Source organism: Bos indicus x Bos taurus, chromosome 18 (genome assembly GCF_003369695.1).
Source record: "Bos indicus x Bos taurus breed Angus x Brahman F1 hybrid chromosome 18, Bos_hybrid_MaternalHap_v2.0, whole genome shotgun sequence".
NCBI lineage: Eukaryota > Metazoa > Chordata > Mammalia > Artiodactyla > Bovidae > Bos > Bos indicus x Bos taurus.
Genome location: NC_040093.1, coordinates 30,472,187 through 30,489,195, shown reverse-complemented (window position 1 = coordinate 30,489,195; position 17,009 = coordinate 30,472,187). Strand labels below are relative to the sequence as shown.

At 55.9% G+C, this 17,009-nt stretch overlaps 2 protein-coding genes and 1 non-coding gene across 4 annotated transcripts; all 3 read left to right on the top strand.

The window, feature by feature from the left end:
• Positions 1–309: 309 nt before the first annotated feature.
• EDC4 (enhancer of mRNA decapping 4) lies at positions 310–11,452 on the top strand. Of its 2 annotated transcripts, XM_027516211.1 has the most exons (30): positions 313–598; positions 1,049–1,181; positions 2,912–3,068; positions 3,446–3,557; positions 3,859–3,958; positions 4,228–4,417; positions 4,524–4,671; positions 4,760–4,864; positions 5,180–5,289; positions 5,367–5,450; positions 5,543–5,638; positions 5,735–5,837; positions 5,949–6,129; positions 6,224–6,296; positions 6,415–6,506; positions 6,582–6,769; positions 6,857–6,975; positions 7,063–7,213; positions 7,535–7,968; positions 8,062–8,166; positions 8,249–8,401; positions 8,486–8,522; positions 8,660–8,837; positions 8,944–9,099; positions 9,203–9,318; positions 9,398–9,563; positions 9,650–9,836; positions 9,926–10,145; positions 10,513–10,676; positions 10,915–11,452. In XM_027516211.1, the coding sequence occupies exons 3-30, from the start codon at positions 3,034–3,036 to the stop codon at positions 11,105–11,107; spliced, it is 3,996 nt and encodes a 1,331-aa protein (XP_027372012.1). In that variant the 5' UTR covers positions 313–598; positions 1,049–1,181; positions 2,912–3,033; the 3' UTR covers positions 11,108–11,452. The 2 variants fall into 2 exon arrangements, with proteins under 2 accessions (XP_027372011.1, XP_027372012.1); XM_027516210.1 differs by lacking the exon at positions 1,049–1,181 and having other exon boundaries at positions 310–598.
• An 80-nt stretch (positions 11,453–11,532) lies between these two features.
• On the top strand, positions 11,533–14,152 carry NRN1L (neuritin 1 like). Its single transcript, XM_027516212.1, has 3 exons — positions 11,533–11,916; positions 12,613–12,745; positions 12,855–14,152. The coding sequence occupies exons 1-3, from the start codon at positions 11,649–11,651 to the stop codon at positions 13,138–13,140; spliced, it is 687 nt and encodes a 228-aa protein (XP_027372013.1). The 5' UTR covers positions 11,533–11,648; the 3' UTR covers positions 13,141–14,152.
• Positions 14,153–16,697: 2,545 nt separating this feature from the next.
• Positions 16,698–16,779, top strand: TRNAS-AGA. Its single transcript has one exon. It is a non-coding gene; the product is annotated as a tRNA-Ser (tRNA).
• The last annotated feature ends 230 nt before the right edge of the window (positions 16,780–17,009 follow it).

Here is a 17,009-nt window from a genome sequence, read left to right as displayed (position 1 = left end):
TAGAAACCTAAATTTTTGCCAATTCAGCTTGTTCTGGGGTATGTGAGAGATTTGGCTTAGGCCACAGAGTTGACCCGGTCTAGGCCCATCATGAGTCCATGCTTTGGGAGTGGACATGGACTGGGCGGGTTATTCTGAAGCAAGTAGGGTTTGGAGCGGTCCAGAAGGTGGACATTTGCTCCGCCTCAGCCCCAAGGAACTCTCCCCACCCTATTAGCGCAGAGGCGGGCTTCTGGAGGGGCGAAGCGTCCTCCTCACGAGCCCGGAACCTTTCTTCTCCTCCCGGCTCAGGTTCCGGGAGCTGAAGCTCGGGCGGGCCGGAAGTGGAGGCGGTTGGTGGGGTTGGCGGGGCTCAGGGACGCAGCGCGGGCGGCGGTTTGTGAGCTTCGGGTGGGTCGAGTATAGTGACCGGCGTCCCGCTGTTTGGCCCTGGCGGGGTTGTGCCCGGCTGGACTGTGCGCGGCGGCAGTGAAACCCAACGCGGCGCGGACTCAGGCGCCGGCGACTGGGCCCATGGCCTCCTCTTGTGCGAGCATCGACATAGAGGACGCCACGCAGCACCTGCGGGACATCCTCAAGCTGGACCGGCCGGCGGGAGGTGAGCCGGGACAGTGGGGGTGGGCCCCCATGAGCGGTCAGAAGGGCGGCGCGGGCCTTGGCTGCCTTCATGGCCCTGGGGTCCCTCAGGACCAGCTCCGCATCCTTCCATCTGGTAAGGGCAGACAAGGGTCGGAGGATCGGAGGGTCGGAGGGGTGTGCTTACCCAAGTGCGCAGACCCCAGGATGCGATCCTTCCCCATCCCGGAGCCGTGCCGCTCTGCCCTGTCCTTCAGCATCTCGGCTGAAGGTGAGGGCTCTTCTCTGAATCCGCAAAGCCCACCAGATGTCCTGGCAGCAACGTCTCTAGTGTTCCTGGGACTGGCCCGGGTTCCCTACCCTTTTACCATAGTTCACAGGGCTAATCTGGGCTCTGTACACCGAGTTCTGGGTCTTGAACTAGGCGCTGTGCTGAGCACCAAAGCAACTCGCCCTTCCTTCTGGAATGCAGACTCTAGGCCTGCGATTTTAAGACTGATTTTCTGGAGGAAGATGACCAACCAGTTCCCGTGTGCTCTCTGGGATTAAGGCAAACCACAGATTGCACAGTGCTGATTGGATCAGGCTGCAAACATTTGCAAGCGGTAGTTAATCTCCATTCATTTCTAATTTACCTGGGTTTGCAGTGGTACTTCCAAAGCTCCTCCTGCCCTCAGTGAGCTCCTAGGCCACAGAGTTAATGAGGTGTAATATAATGTTCTTCTCATTGAGAGAGAGAAGTGTTTTGGTTCTATGAGGAGGATGGAGTGGGTGGGGTAGGGGCTGGTCAATGCCTGAGAACAGCTGAGAGAAGAGCAGTATTTAGGCCAGGTCTTGTAATAGGGAGAGGGACTGGGGTGTCAGGAAAGACCTTCTACAGAGAGGAAATAGCATGTGTGAATGTACTAAAGTTTCATGGCAGATTCAGAGACCTGTGGAAAGTTGTAGTGGTCGAGAGACTGGCTGGTGATGGTGGTGTGGATGTGCAGCACCCAGAGCTGAGGACTGTGTTTCCTCAGACCCTGTTGTTAAACCTGCTGAAAAGCCCAAACTGGCCCCTTTTGGACACAGGCAGGGGTCCCCACTGCTGGGTTCAGCTAACCTCTAATCTCTGAGAAAATCCACCTGCTGCCTGAAACCCCTTTCCCCAGGCCTAGAGTGTGTGCTCCCGTGACTCTTGGGCTTGGCGTGGCCCTCTCATGCTTCTTAACTGCCACAAACGTTTGATGGAGCCTGGCATGGGTAACATGTAGCTTGTTTGCCCTCATACTAGCCTCCCTGGAAGGGAGAGTGGTCACCTTACCTCTTAGCATCACTCACTCTGATGCAAGTGAGGTGGCCTGAGGTTTTTCCTCTTAGATTGATGTTTGATTCCCCTGTTTGCCAAGTAGTACTTGCTTGTCTCCTCTTACTGGAGGACAATGTGAGATCCCAGGCTATTTTGTGACTAGAAACTTGCCAGATTCCTGAATATGAAGCCCTAGTCTCCTTGCCACCTGGGAGTTTTGGAGTAGTGATTGAGCCTATGAGACTGCTTGAAATACAGCTAATGGTAAAACCAATGGTAAACAACTGAAATGCTGTCTGTCCTACTCATACACCCTACCCCATAATTTCTCTCCTCTTTGGCCAGCTCCTTCACGTCCATAGTGGTTTTTTCTGAGCTCATGTCTTTGTGAGGCAGTCTCCTTCCTTCCTTTCTTCCACATCTTAATCATGTCTTTCCATGCCTTAGGAGCCCATCCTCTCTTCCCCAGCTCCTCCACTACTTTGGTCCAGGTCCTGATATCTCTCACCTGGATTCTAAACTATCCTACATGTCACTTTAGAACAGTCAGTCCTCTGGCCATAGCAGATCATGCTACCTTCCCATTCAAAACTCTTCTGTGGCTCTCATTACCACAGGGAAAATCAAAGCACCCCAGCCTCATTCCTGAGACCTCTGCAGCCTTGTTTTCCCTGCATCCTTCCCATGTTTGTGTTCCAGCCACACTACTACTATAAAGTCTGTCCTGACTATTTCTCTGCCCTTCTTCAAGTACGCAGAGTCCTTGTGTACTGATCCAGGCCTAAATATTAACTGGCCACAGAGGGTTCTTGATGACTTACACCCCTCCCCCAGGTAGAAGAGCCTCATGCTCATCCTTGATCCTAGCATACATTGGGTTCACCGTCAGTGCTTATAGAATGAATTGAACAAAGGGCCCTCCTCCCCGCTGACGTGCCTTGTTGAGTGTTCCTAGAGCACCTCATGATTCTTGAATGGAACCCTGCAGAAGGAGAGGCCAGTGGGCAGGTGGAACAAACTCGTCAGAGTGGCCCTTTCTGCCCCTAGGCCCCAGTGCAGAGAACCAACGACCATCTAATGCCTACAATGGAGATCTCAATGGGCTCCTGGTCCCAGACCCCCTCTGCTCAGGTGACAGTGCTTCAACAAACAAGCCTGGTTTCCGAGCCATGCCACCTATTAACCTGCAGGAAAAGCAGGTCATGTGAGTGTCTGGGAGATGGTAGTGGGGTCTTTGAGGTATTTGCTAACTAAAGGCATAAGGTGGGGGAAGAGGGTCCGGCAGTCTCTGCTGCTTCCCCGCAAGACAGCCTGGGGTAGAATGCTTCACTTGGATGAGGGCCACAGACAAGGGCTTGGCCTCTATCTGAAATTTGGGCTCCTGGTTTAGCATGGAAGTAGAACCATTCCCAAGGAGGGAGGTGAGCAAGAGAAGCTATGGATTTGGGGACCAGTGAATCAGGCAGATCAGGGCATCTGGGGCTTGACACTTTCACCAGAGTGGCTGCATCCTCTCCCCTCAACCCTGCCCATTGAGACTTCGTGTGAACAAGAGTCATGCTTGTGCACCCTTCTCTCCAGCTGCCTCTTAGGAGACGACAGTTCCACTGGCATTGGAATTTTGGCCAAGGAGGTGGAGATTGTGGCCAGCAGTGACTCTAGCATCTCGAGCAAGGCACGGGGGAGCAACAAGGTGGGCACCAAGATGTTGTGGCATGTATAATGGCTGGGGCACAGTTAGGCTGTCCCTCCCTTATTCCATGCTGCCAGTTCTTATGGGGACTATCCTAACAGACAGATAGTGTACCCCAGTCTCAGGAAGCCAGTGTTGGCTGCCAAGTCTTTGTGGGAATCTGACCCTAAGAGTTGTGACTGGGAGGCTGGGCTTGCACATATGGCCTCTCCTGTCCCCAGGCATGCTGGGGGCTACTTCAGCTCCAGGAAAGCCACCGCAGCCCTTGACTTCTGTGACCTTCCTCACTCTTGGTTCTCAGGTGAAAATTCAGCCTGTCGCCAAGTATGACTGGGAGCAGAAATACTACTATGGCAACTTGATTGCTGTGTCCAACTCTTTCTTGGCCTATGCTATTCGGGGTGAGTAGGAGCAGTACAGAGGAGGAACATGTTCTGCTTGAAGCCCCAGAGGGGAAGCTCTGCGGTCGTCGGGTCACTCAGCCCCCTCGGACTGTAGAGGTGTGATGGCAGGCTCGTCTGCAATGCCCCCAGCTCTGCCCAGCCCTCTGGAGCTCAGTGAGAAAACTGAGCCTCAGACTGGTAATGGCAGAGAGGCAGGCAAGGGCAGGGCCTGTCTGTTGCCACCTGGTCCTGAGTTTATTCACGGCCTACCACTCTCCTGATTCCAGCTGCCAACAACGGCTCAGCAATGGTGCGAGTGATCAGTGTCAGCACTTCAGAGCGGACCCTGCTCAAAGGCTTCACAGGCAGCGTGGCTGATCTGGCCTTTGCACACCTCAATTCCCCACAGCTGGCCTGCCTGGATGAGGCAGGCAACCTGTTTGTATGGCGCTTGGCCCTGATTAATGGCAAAATTCAGTATCCTTTCCCAGGGTGGGACGGGGGACTGGAGAAAAGTGGGTGGAGCTGGGTCTGCCAGACCCACCGCATCATCCCTCCGACTAGCCCTTAACACCCTGCTCAGAGAGGAGATCTTGGTCCACATCCGCCAGCCAGAGGGCACTCCGCTGAACCACTTCCGCAGGATCATCTGGTGCCCCTTCATCCCTGAAGAGAGTGAGGACTGCTGTGAGGAGGGCAGCCCAACGGTGGCCCTGTTGCATGAGGACCGGGTGAGGGGGCTGGGCCTGGGGGGAGAGGGAGGGGCTAGTAGCAGTGGGGTAGTCATGGGCTGAGTGCTCACCTCCCGGTACCTGCCAGGCTGAGGTGTGGGACCTGGACATGCTCCGCACCAACCACAGCACCTGGCCTGTGGATGTCAGCCAGATCAAGCAGGGCTTCATCGTGGTAAAAGGCCACAGCACAGTAAGTCTGCCCTCTCGCCCCACCCCACTGTGTCCCTCGTCTATTCCCTGGACCCACAGCTGCCCAGACAGCTTTTCAGAACTGTGCCCATGGGACCTCTGAGCCTAGAGTGACCCCTCTCCTGTGGTGCTCACACCTGACCTGGCTATACCCCCCCTGGATCTGGGCTTCTCCACAGAGCTCCATTCAGTCAGTCTTTCAAACACACATGCAGATCCACTGTGGGTCAGCCTAGCTCACTTCCATCCTCACCTGAGAAGGACTTGCTCCCACCTCTAGTTGGTGGCAAAGCAAGGCTTTTTGGGTTCTTCTCAGTGCTTGAGTGAAGGGGCCCTCTCACCTGATGGGACTGTCCTGGCTACTGCAAGTCATGATGGCTTCGTCAAGTTCTGGCAGATCTACATCGAGGGACAGGATGAGCCACGGTAAGGCAGAGCCTGAGGGACTGGGCTCCCCTAGGTAGGGAATCAGATCGCCCACTTGGGCCCCTCATTTACTGCAGGTGTTTACATGAGTGGAAGCCTCATGATGGGCGGCCCCTCTCCTGCCTCCTGTTCTGTGACAACCACAAGAAACAGGATCCTGAGTGAGTGAGTGGGCAGGCTGGAGGGTGGTGGGCTGGACCTTGGGCTACCATAAAGGGCCCCGCCAGCCACTCAGTGCCTTGCTGCTTTGCAGGGTCCCTTTCTGGAGATTCCTCATTACTGGCGCTGACCAGAATCGGGAGCTGAAGATGTGGTGCACGGTGTCCTGGACCTGCCTGCAGACCATTCGGTAAGCAGGGGCTGTGGGGCTGGGCAGGGGCAGGCTTGGTGATATAGGTCCTTCCCATCCTAAGTCTCATTTATCCTGCCTCATCCCCCCATCCAGCTTCTCCCCAGATATCTTCAGCCCAGTGAGTGTGCCCCCCAGCCTCAAGGTTTGCCTGGACCTCTCAGCGGAATACCTGATCCTCAGTGATGTACAGCGGAAGGTGGGCTGCAGTGGGAGCAGAGTGGGTAGCATCAGGGGGATGAAGGTGTGTGTGGCTCATCTGGGGCCTTCCTAGCCCCTGAACTCAGCTGTGACCTTGCCACCCGTGCAGGTCCTCTACGTGATGGAACTGCTGCAGAACCAGGAGGAGGGCCGGGCCTGCTTCAGCTCCATCTCTGAGTTCCTTCTAACCCACCCTGTACTGAGCTTCGGTATCCAGGTTGTGAGTCGCTGCCGGCTGCGGCACACAGAGGTGCTGCCTGCCGAGGAGGAGAATGACAGCCTTGGGGCCGGTGAGCTGCTCAGGGTCGGGGGTCTGTGTTGGGAGGCAGGGGAGTGCTAAGGTACAGAGTGTCAGGGGCTTAGTCATCCACATTGTCCTTATAGACGGGACCCATGGAGCAGGTGCAATGGAGTCTGCAGCCGGTGTGCTCATCAAGCTCTTTTGTGTGCACACTAAGTAAGTGTGTTGGGGAGGGGGGCCGCCTGTTCCCAGTCAGTGCCCCTCCCTACCGTCCTGCCTCTGACTGTCATTTTCTCTCTCTGACTGTCATTTTCTTTCTCTGCTCATACTGCAGGGCATTACAGGACGTCCAGATCCGCTTTCAGCCACAGCTGAACCCTGACGTTGTGGCCCCACTCCCCTCGCACTCTACCCATGAAGACTTTCGTGAGTTAGGGGTGAGAGGGAAGTGGGTTTTGACCAGGGTGTGAGATCTGACTTAAGTGGTAGCCTTCCCCACAGCATTTGGAGAGTCTCGGCCAGAGCTGGGCTCAGAGGGCCTGGGATCAGCTACTCATGGCTCCCAGCCTGACCTCCGACGTATCGTGGAGTTGCCTGCACCAGCTGACTTCCTCAGTCTGAGCAGTGAGACCAAGCCCAAGCTGATGACACCTGACGCCTTCATGACGCCTAGCGCCTCCCTGCAGCAGGTGTGCTTGGGAGGAGTGGGCTTCGAGGAAGGTGGTACGTGGGGATGCTCTCCACAGCCACAGCCCTCATTCTCCATGTTTCCCCAGATTGCTGCATCTCCCAGCAGCAGCAGCAGCAGCAGCAGCAGTAGCAGCAGCAGCAGCTCCTCTCTGACAGCCGTGTCTGCCATGAGCAGTACTTCGGCCGTGGACCCCTCCTTGCCCAGGTGAAGTGAGGGGCAGAGAGAGGGGCAGGGGCTGGTGCCAGGAGGCACCAGGCTTTGTCTACTTATACCTCATCCTCCTGCCACCAGGCCACCTGAGGAGCTGACCTTGAGCCCCAAGCTACAGCTGGATGGTGGTCTGACCATGAGCAGCAGCAGCCTGCAGGCAAGCCCACGTGGGCTCCTGCCCAGCCTGCTCCCAGGTCCGGCTGACAAACTGACTCCTAAAGGGTCTGGTCAGGTGCGTGTGTGGGTGTGTGAAGTGCAGGGTGGCAGGCATGTGAGGGTGGGGAGGTTGGGGGCGATCTCCCAGTTTCCTGTGTGCTGGTCCTACTCTGCCTCAGATAGCCCGTGTTTCCCCTGAGGGTATCTTAGCCCCCAGTGTCCCTGGAGAGCAGCCCCCCAGCCTCTCTTTCCCCCTCCTCTTCTGACTGTGACCATTTATGACTTGCGTCCCCATCCCCCGTGTCCCATCTCTCATCACTGCACACACCAGTGCATCATCTCCATACTTGTTTTAGCCCTACCTCCCACCATTTAAGTCTTATCTTGGTCCCCTCAGGTGCCTACTGCTGCCTCTGCACTCGCCCTGGAGCTGCAGGAAGTGGAACCCCTGGGGCTGCCTCAGGCTTCCCCCAGCCGCACCCGCTCCCCCGATGTTATCTCCTCAGCCTCCACTGCCTTGTCCCAGGACATCCCTGAGATTGCATCTGAGGCGCTGTCCCGTGGCTTTGGCGCCTCTGCTCCTGAGGGCCTGGAGCCAGACAGCATGGCCTCAGCGGCGTCGGCGCTCCACCTGTTGTCTCCACGGCCCCGGCCAGGGCCCGAGCTCGGCCCCCAGCTTAGCCTGGATGGGGTCCCTGGGGATGGGGATCGGCATAGTACCCCTTCCCTCCTGGAGGCAGCCTTGACCCAGGAGGCCACAGCCCCTGACAGTCAGGTCTGGCCTACAGCTCCAGACATCACTCGCGAGACCTGCAGCAGCCTGGCAGAGAGGTGAGGAGCTTGGAGGGTAGGCGGGGGGAGTGTACCAATGGTAGGGGCTTCAGGTAGAGTCATCCGCCACTGACTTGGCTTGGCCCTCCCCAGCCCCCGGAATGGCCTCCAGGAAAAGCACAAGAGCCTGGCCTTCCACCGACCACCTTATCACCTGCTGCAGCAACACGACAGCCAGGACGCCAGTGCCGAGCAAAGGTAGGCATCACACTGCACATTCCTCTCCGGGGAGGGCCAGCCAGTGGGCAAGTGCCTATCTCTCTCCCTCCTCTTCCCCCAGTGACCATGATGACGAGGTGGCCAGCCTCGCCTCTGCTGCAGGGAACTTTGGCACCAAAGTGCCCACTCCACGTCTTCCAGCCAAGGACTGGAAGACCAAGGGATCCCCTCGGGCCTCACCCAAGCTCAAGAGAAAGGGCAAAAAGGATGATGGGTAGGAGGGGTCCGGGGGCCAGGGAGGGGTTGGTCTTCAGGCTGCCTGCGTGACATGGCCTGAGGTGCTTCTCACCTATGGCAGGGATTCATCCTTGGGATCCCGGCTCACAGAGCACCAGGTGAGTGAGCAGAGAGAGTCCCTTTCTGCTTCTGGGACTCCTGCCTGTGGGGGTGGGGGAGGTGGCCAGACCTTCCCCTGGTCTGATGTGGGGGATGAGCAGGGCAGACATCAGGTGACTTTTGGTATTACTGGCAGGTGGCAGAAACCCCTGAGGACTGGCCGGCACTGATCTGGCAGCAGCAGAGAGAGCTGGCACAGCTGCGGCACAGCCAAGAAGAGCTGCTGCAGCGCCTGTGCGCCCAGCTTGAAGGCCTGCAGAGCACCGTCACAGGCCACGTGGAGCGAGCCCTGGAGTCAAGGCACGAGCAGGAGCGTATCCTTGGGGGCAAGGGCACAGCTGGGACAGGGATGCACCCATGTTCTCTGCCCAGGACGGGATGTGGGACCTCCTCCGGGTCTGTTCCTTAGCAACAGCACAGAGCGGCGACTGGAGCGGGCCCTGGCCGAGGGGCAGCAGCGGGGTGGGCAGCTGCAGGAGCAGCTGACACAGCAGCTATCCCAGGCGCTGTCTTCAGCGGTGGCAGGGCGGCTGGAGCGCAGCGTACGAGACGAGATCAAGAAGACGGTTCCTCCATGTGAGTTTCACATGGAGACTTCTGGGCAGGCCATATTCGAAGGGCCCTCTCCCTGTCAAGCCTCGTCTCATGGCTCGACCCCTCCCTCCTTCCCCTGTCCCAGGTGTCTCCCGGAGTCTGGAGCCCGTGGCTGGCCAGCTCAGCAACTCGGTGGCCACCAAACTCACAGCTGTGGAGAGTAGCATGAAAGAGAACATCTCTAAGCTGCTCAAGTCCAAGGTGCTGTAGGGCCCAAAATGAGGGAAGTGGGTGGTGGGCATGAGCTCAAGACTCAACTCATCCCCTCCTCCACCCCTAGAACTTGACAGATGCCATTGCCCGAGCAGCCGCAGACACATTACAGGGGCCAATGCAGGCCGCCTACCGGGAAGCCTTCCAGAGTGTGGTCCTGCCCGCCTTCGAGAAGAGCTGCCAGGCCATGTTCCAGCAGATCAATGACAGCTTCCGACTGGGCACACAGGAGTGTGAGTGAGGTCTTCTGTCTCAGGGAGGGAGAGGCCATCCTCTTTTCCCCATTGTCCCTCTCATGGCTCCCATGGTCACTTTTCAGACTTGCAGCAGTTGGAGAGCCACATGAAGAGCCGCAAGGCACGAGAGCAGGAGGCACGGGAGCCTGTGCTGGCCCAGCTTCGGGGCCTGGTCGGCACCCTGCAGGGGGCCACGGAGCAGATGGCGGCCACTGTGTCTGGCAGCGTTCGGGCTGAGGTGCAGCACCAGCTGCACGTGGCCGTGGGCAGGTGGGTGGCCTGAGCACAGCTAGGTGGTGGGTGTGGAAAGGGCCAGACCCAACCGCATATTGACCTCGTCTCCCTCACTTGCCTCGTAGCCTGCAGGAGGCGATTCTAGCACAGGTACAGCGCATCGTGAAGGGCGAGGTGAGTGTGGCTCTCAAGGAGCAGCAGGCCGCCGTCACCTCTAGCATCATGCAGGCCATGCGCTCAGCCGCCGGCACACCTGTCCCTGCTGCCCACCTCGACTGCCAAGCCCAGCAAGCCCATATCCTGCAGCTGCTGCAGCAGGGCCACCTCAATCAGGCCTTCCAGCAGGTAAGCCAGGCACTGGGCCCAGGTAGAGGCCAGTGTCTCCTGACAAGACCCACACTCCCCATCAGACTTCGGGTGGTCTGGCAGCAGACTTTTCTTGGTTCTCTTTGCCTCCAGGCCATTTCCCTTGCTTTTCCCTCTGCCTGGACCCTGGATCCCTTTATTTCTACCTCAGTCCATCTTGCTTTGTCACTACCTTTCTCAGAAATCTTTCCTGATCCTCTAGAGTAACAGCAGCCCTTCAGTGCTCTCTGGGCCCCTGAGCAACTCCCTCAGGATGCCCTACTCTGCAGTCATCCTCTCCCAGGCCACCTAGCCAGACAAGCAGGCATTCCATCTTGACATCAGCTATAAACTCTTCTCTACTCAGGCCCTGACAGCTGCCGACCTGAACCTGGTGCTATACGTGTGTGAAACAGTGGACCCAGGCCAGGTTTTTGGGCAGCCACCTTGCCCCCTCTCCCAGCCTGTACTCCTTTCTCTCATCCAGCAACTGGCCTCTGATCTTGGCACTCGAACTGACCTCAAGCTCAGGTGAGTGGGAATAGTCGGGGACTAGAGCTGGGGTGAAGGTGGGTGAGTACTTCAAAGCAGAGACTCCCACTCCTACCTGACTCCCCTTCCTGGTGTTCTCCACCAGTCCCCTCTGCCCCCACCCATCTCAGGCTTTGAGACCTCCATTGTCAGCAGCCCCTCTGGGCCTCATAGCCACCAGGGGGCGTGCTCCTCTGCTGGAGGCCACCTGTAGTCAGTCTTTTTCCTCTATCCCCAGCTACCTGGAAGAGGCTGTAATGCACCTGGACCACAGTGACCCCATCACTCGGGACCACATGGGCTCCGTCATGGCTCAGGTGCGCCAGAAGCTCTTCCAGTTCCTGCAGGCGGAGCCACACAACTCACTTGGCAAAGCAGCCCGGCGTCTCAGCCTCATGCTGCACGGCCTTATGACCCCCAGCCTCCCTTAGCTAAGCCTGCTTTGTCCAGGGTGAGGTGGCACTGAAGGCCAACAGACAGGCTTAGGCCAAAGTAGGGTCATGCCTGCCAGTTACCTGCTCAGGCTCCCACCTTTGGAGAGTTTTACGGGGATAGCACTGGCTGTGGTAGCCAGCAGGTGTAGGCTGGGCCCAGAGTGGGTATTGTGCCTTCTTGGGTTCTGCCATGCCTGGAGCATAACCCCCGAGATTATGACACCACTTAAGTTGAATTTTCCATGTTCCTTTTTACCTCCGATTTGGGTCTTTTTGTTTTTGAAAAAACATTGAGAAATTCAAGTAAATGTTTTTGGAATAAAATGGAGTACGTGTGTGCTTTTCATGTGTCTTTGGTGTGACTTTGATAACTGCCCTCTCTTAACCTGCCCCCTCTCTTCTCCCTATGCGGAGCTCTGTCTAGGCAAACCCATCCCAGGGGGCCTGGACACCACCCTCATCTGCCCAGCTACTCTCCCAGATCTCTCCTCTCCATCTCCAAGGCAAAGGCCCCCCGGGGTCAGCTCAGCACCCCACTATGCTCCTGGTTCTCCTCTCTGGAGTCCCTCCCTCCTCTTTTGCCTATTGGAACTGGGGTGGGGCTTCTGGGTGGCTGAGCCCCGCCCCCCATCCAATCACAGTGCCTCCTCCCGGAGGCTGGGCCGAAGGGCTGCCCTCCAAGCTGCTAGCCCTGTTAGTAGGCTCCCAGCTGGGGATGATGCGCTGCTGCTGCTGCTGCTTCTGTCACCACCGGCAACTGCCCTGTGCGCTGGGGCTGCTGCTGTTGCTACTGCTGCCGCCCCTCGGTGAGTGCCCAGACCCATACTGTCCACACGTCCTCCCCACAGGCTGGGTGTAGGCTGTGTGGGAGCTGAGGCACAGCCTTCCTGAGTGCCAAGAGCCAGGGTAGAGAGGTGAAAGGGCTCCAGGGAGGGAAGAATGTGACCCAGTGACTGAAAGATGTAAAGTGAGGGGTGTGAACTGAACCCTAGTTTCAGAGGGAAGAACCCCCAAATTCCACAGTCTGATAAGCAGAGGCTTGACCTCTTGTGGGACTCCCAGACCAACCCTGGGATCTCTGAGGTCCTCTCCTAGGGTCGGGCCTGGATCTCAACCCCCTCTATCCTGACCCATTGGGAAACACCTGTATTCAGGAAGGTGTCTAGGCTACAGAGAAACTGGCTTTTGCCAGGGGCCCTGTCCCCATTACCCATGTCCATGCTCCTTCAATTGGACCGTTCTCACCTGACCTGGGGCCCAGAACTCGGAGAAAGCCAACCCCTGGGATGAGACTTCTCCTCCCACGCCCACCTATCCTGTCTGGGTCCTCCTAGAAGGGGTGGTGGCAGGTGGTCCCCAGGTGTGCCCCTTGGTTCCCTGGGGTGCCCCTTTCACGCTGAGTCACGTCCCCAGAAAGCTCCCTGGTAAACAAGCCTCTGGGAGTTGGGGGGTTGAGGGTGCACTGCCTCATCCTATCAATTAGTCTCCACCCCTACCCGCAGTCCCTGTATCTCCCCTGGCAGCAGCTGCAGCGGGCCCAGGCCGCTGTGACACCATATACCAGGGCTTTGCTGAGTGTCTCATCCGCTTGGGAGACGGCATGGGCCACGGAGGCGAACTGGAGACCGTCTGCAGGTATGGGCAGGTGCGAGGGCAACATCACCCTTGGGATCTGAGCCTTTTCCCTCCCATCCCAAAGCCCCCCCTGCCCCACCTAATTCCCCTAACCCCATACCCTTAACAGGTCTTGGAATGACTTCCACACCTGTGCCTCGCGAGTCCTATTGGGCTGCCCGGAGGAGGCAGCCGCCGTGTGGGAGTCACTACAGCAAGAAGCTCGCCGGGCCCCACACCCAGATAACTTGCACACTCTCTGTGGCACCCCTGTGCGCCTTCAGGAGCGCGGGGTGGGCCCAGAGACCAACCAGGAAACCCTGCGGGCGACAGCGCCAGCGCCCACCCCGGCCCCCATGCCCCCGCTGCTGGCAGCTGCTCTGGTGCTGGCCTGCCTCCTGGGGCCCCTGGCCTAGCCAGTCCAGTTGGGTAGTGATGCCCCCGCCTCCAGCCCTGCTCTGGTGGCTGCCGTCGGCCTCCTCAGAGCACACTTGGCTTTCATTAAAGGTATTTATATTTGTACTAAGTTCCTTCCTTCCTTTCTGCTGAGGCCCGCTTGGCTGGGGTTGAGGCCTCCAGAAACATCCCCAAGATGACATGGGCGGGGCCGAAGGCTGCCACAGGGGACTCAGTCTTTCTCCTCACAAACACTCATTTCCCAGGGGCAGGGCAGAGCTTTCCACTGCCAGCAGGTTCCAAGAGTTCTGTCCGGGAATGTCTCTCTCTCTCTGTTCTCCCAGGCTGGCACTCCTACCTTCCTGCCCCTCCTGCGCTGGCCTGTAGGTGCCTCGTGAGGTGGTAGAACGTCCCCATCCCCACCCCCAGCCAGTCCACCCTTCTCCCAGCTTCCAGGCTCCTGACCATCTCACCTCATGCTCCCTCTGCTGAACTACCCCCTTAGCCTTCAAGACAAAGCTCAGATTAAGTACCCTTTCCTCTCCTTCTCTGGGGTGATGGTTCATCTGAGGGGAGCCTGTTCCAGAAGACGGGGAACCCCTGTTGGAGTCGACACTCAAGTCTCTGAGGTGACCGGGAACGGCAGAAACTGGGTCACAATGAGGGTTCTTCTGGCCTCTGCTCTGCACAAGCTTGTTCTCTGAGAAGAGGTGTGCTGCATGAGGTCAGAGAAATCCCGGAGGACTTTCTGGATGCACAGATGAATGTGCCATGTGTGAGGAGCCCCTGTTCTTCATGGTGGAGAAGAAGAGCAAGAATCAGCATGAGCAGAATCCTGAGGGAAGAAGAAGGCCTCGGAGAGGGGGAGACCCTCTACCATCCCTCTCAGGACCCTCTACCAAGTTTACCCCACACGACTTGAGTGAACACTGCCATGGCCTCCTCATTGGCTTCTACTGTCTCTCACTCCCTCTACCTTATTCTCCATTGAAAAACTGATCCTGATATTAAACTCCTTTTCATTGTCTGCAAGGCCCTATGTAAGTCAGCTGTGTGTCTATGTAGGATTGTTTATTCAGTCTCCTGAGTAACTCCCAGTCTATAGTAGCACACAGGAATGATCTACCTGCTCAGTCCTTGGGGTAAGGGGAGGTTTCAGAGAAGGAGCATGATAGAGAGTGATAGGTGGTAAAGATGCCAGAGTGACAAATGGTGGAGGAGAAGTGGGGCTGAGCTGGAGAGGGCTTTACAAGAGGGGCCCAAGGAATCAGCTGGGAGGGGAGGACGGGTGAGAGTCCAGAACTTGTCAGGCCAGGTTTGCACTAAAGCGCGTGCTGGGGGGTTGTTGGCCCTAGGACAGAATCAGGCCTGGTAGGTCCCTTGCTTAGGCTCCAAGGTGACAGGAGCCTCCAGAGACCTCCACTCTACTTCATCCAGAGGAGCCCTACTTCAGCAAGGCTTCCCAAACACCCTCTCATTCCAATTAGCTAAGATGCCTCAGTTAACTCACTCTGCCCTGTCTTTGCTCCTGTATTTCCTTCACCTGTACTTTTATCCCCACTTCGCTCTCCCAACCATTCCTTACCCATCTTCTCACCTAAAGGAGAAAGTTCAAGTCAAAAAAACCCAGAACCACACCTGCTGACCACCAGTATCTTCTGGAAGGACACACCAGACTTTTATTCCTCTGGATCTTTATACATCTATTCTCTGTGCTCAGAATACCCTTCCTTATTTTCTCCTGGCAAACTCCTACTTCTTGTTCAGTATCCCCTCCTCCCTATCCCTGAATCCAGGCTGAATCAGAAGCCTCCTTCAGGTCCACACAGCTCCCAGGCTTTCTTCTGTCTCAGTACTGATAGCACTGGCTCACTGGCTTGTTACTGTCTGGGTCTAGGTCAGAATTCCCCACCGTGGATTCCCCAGGGGTCCTCTTCGTGTCTCCAGCACCCAACATAGGGGTGGGTATAAAGAATGCACTTGTGGGAGTGTGTGGAATGAAAAACAGAATCGCTAAAACCTGCATAGGAAATGTTACCGTCGGCAAGAGCTTGGCCTAAGAATGACTTCAGTATGGAGGGTATGTCTTCTTTGGGCTATTAACCTGAGCATACTATTGGGACAGATGGTGCTGGGGCTCCAAACCCCAAAAATCTTCCCAGAGGTACTCGAGGTGGGTGGCCAGGAGCAGCCTGCTTCCAGGAGCAGGGGCTCTGTAGTGCTGGCCAGCCGTCAAGGGGATTACCATCCTCCTGCTGTGACCTACTTTCCCCTGGTTTTTGCTCCCTAAGTCCCTGCTCTTCCCTGGAATTGAGTGACCTGGAGTGTATGCATGGGGTTGGGGGTGGGGACAGAATCTGCTCTCTGGCCAGGGGCTTAAGAGCTTTGTGTGTTTTATCCCAGAGCTAGAGGGAAGGGGTGGGCTGATGGCCAACCGGACTGGGTCCTAGACACAGCTGCCCAGGGCAGAGGATCATGGTAATGGTGCTTCTCACATTTGCAGCTCTGCAGACATGGAATAGCTATTGTTCAGGGGAAAATCTGGGGGCTAGATATCCTGAGCCCAGTTCCCCTTGCCTCAACATACCTCTTTATCTCAGGGCTCTGGAGTTCTTCACCAGAGCCCAGCACCTGCCCACAGCTTGCTCGATAAATATCTGTTGAATTAATTTACTGAATTTCTGTAAAACAGAGGTGTGGATTTCTAAACCCCATCAACCTTGGAATTCGATATTATTTTCTATCCTCACAATAACTGTGGGGGTCAGGATTTTTATCCCCAGTATACAAATAAGAAACATGAGGCTAGAGCTTCCCCTGCTAGTCCAGGGGTTGGGAATCTACCTGCCAATGCAGGGGACACAGGTTCAACCACTGGTCCAGGAGGATCCCACATATCACCGGGCCACATCTACTGAGCCCACATGCCTAAGAGCCTTTGCTCTGCAACAAGAGAAACCACCGCAGTAAGAAGCCTGTACACCACCACAAAGAATAGCCCCCATTTGCTGCAACTAGAGAAAGCCCAAGCACAGCAACAAAAACCCAGTTCAGACTAAATAAATAAATCTTTTAAAAAGGAAAACAAACAAACCAACATGGGGTTTAGGGAGAGGAAGATATCTTCCTTAAGTTCATGCAACTGTGGAAGTGTCAGAGCTGGGATATAATTTCCTTTGTTTGGCCCCTAAGTTCATTCCTTGAAGCATAACACTAGACATATGGAAATAATTTTTAAAGTTTATTTATTTATTTTGGCCAAGCAGCTTGCAGGGAATCTTAGTTCCCCAACCAGGTATCAAACCTGTGCCCCCTGCAGTGAAAACACAGAGTCTTTACCACTGGACCACCAGGGAAGTCCCTAAAAGTTTTATTTTTTAATCTTTTATAAAGCCCTAGTACATAAAACAGACCGTGATGTTTTATGGTGTTAATATATGTTCAGGTTTAAAGTATAAGATTAACTTACACAGTCAAAGATAATTCCATGTATGAAATAAGGGTTCAATAAAAATTTTAATAAACAGACAGAAATGAGGAAGATGTATGGAGATTACACTCCTTTTAATAATTGAAAGTAGTCGTGGCCGAGTGGTTAAGGCGATGGGCTAGAAATCCATTGGGGTTTCCCCGCGCAGGTTCAAATCCTGCCGACTACGGTATCTTTCCCTTATGATGATTCCTATTGGGGCACAGCCAGTTTAGGAAGAATGCTATTTATTGCCTTGGTTCTTTTCCAGTCTTGCTCTTTATGGTTGCCCAGTGAAAAGTTCCACATCGCACCCCAACAATAATGGTAAAAATATTATTTTAAAAGGGGGTAAAAACCCCTTTATTGAGACATCTATTAACATATTCTGCTCTCTACCCCCAATTGAGTTGATTGTAG

Bases quoted from the DNA above. Each gene is read 5' to 3' on its own strand.
- EDC4 (XM_027516210.1), top strand. From the start codon at position 514: ATGGCCTCCTCTTGTGCGAGCATCGACATAGAGGACGCCACGCAGCAC. The intron at 4,672-4,759 runs GTGAGGGGGCTG...GGTACCTGCCAG, and splicing joins CCCTGTTGCATGAGGACCGG to GCTGAGGTGTGGGACCTGGA. The intron at 7,214-7,534 runs GTGCGTGTGTGG...TGGTCCCCTCAG, and splicing joins CTCCTAAAGGGTCTGGTCAG to GTGCCTACTGCTGCCTCTGC.
- NRN1L (XM_027516212.1), top strand. From the start codon at position 11,649: ATGCTCCTGGTTCTCCTCTCTGGAGTCCCTCCCTCCTCTTTTGCCTAT. The intron at 11,917-12,612 runs GTGAGTGCCCAG...CCCTACCCGCAG, and splicing joins GCTACTGCTGCCGCCCCTCG to TCCCTGTATCTCCCCTGGCA. The intron at 12,746-12,854 runs GTATGGGCAGGT...TACCCTTAACAG, and splicing joins GAACTGGAGACCGTCTGCAG to GTCTTGGAATGACTTCCACA.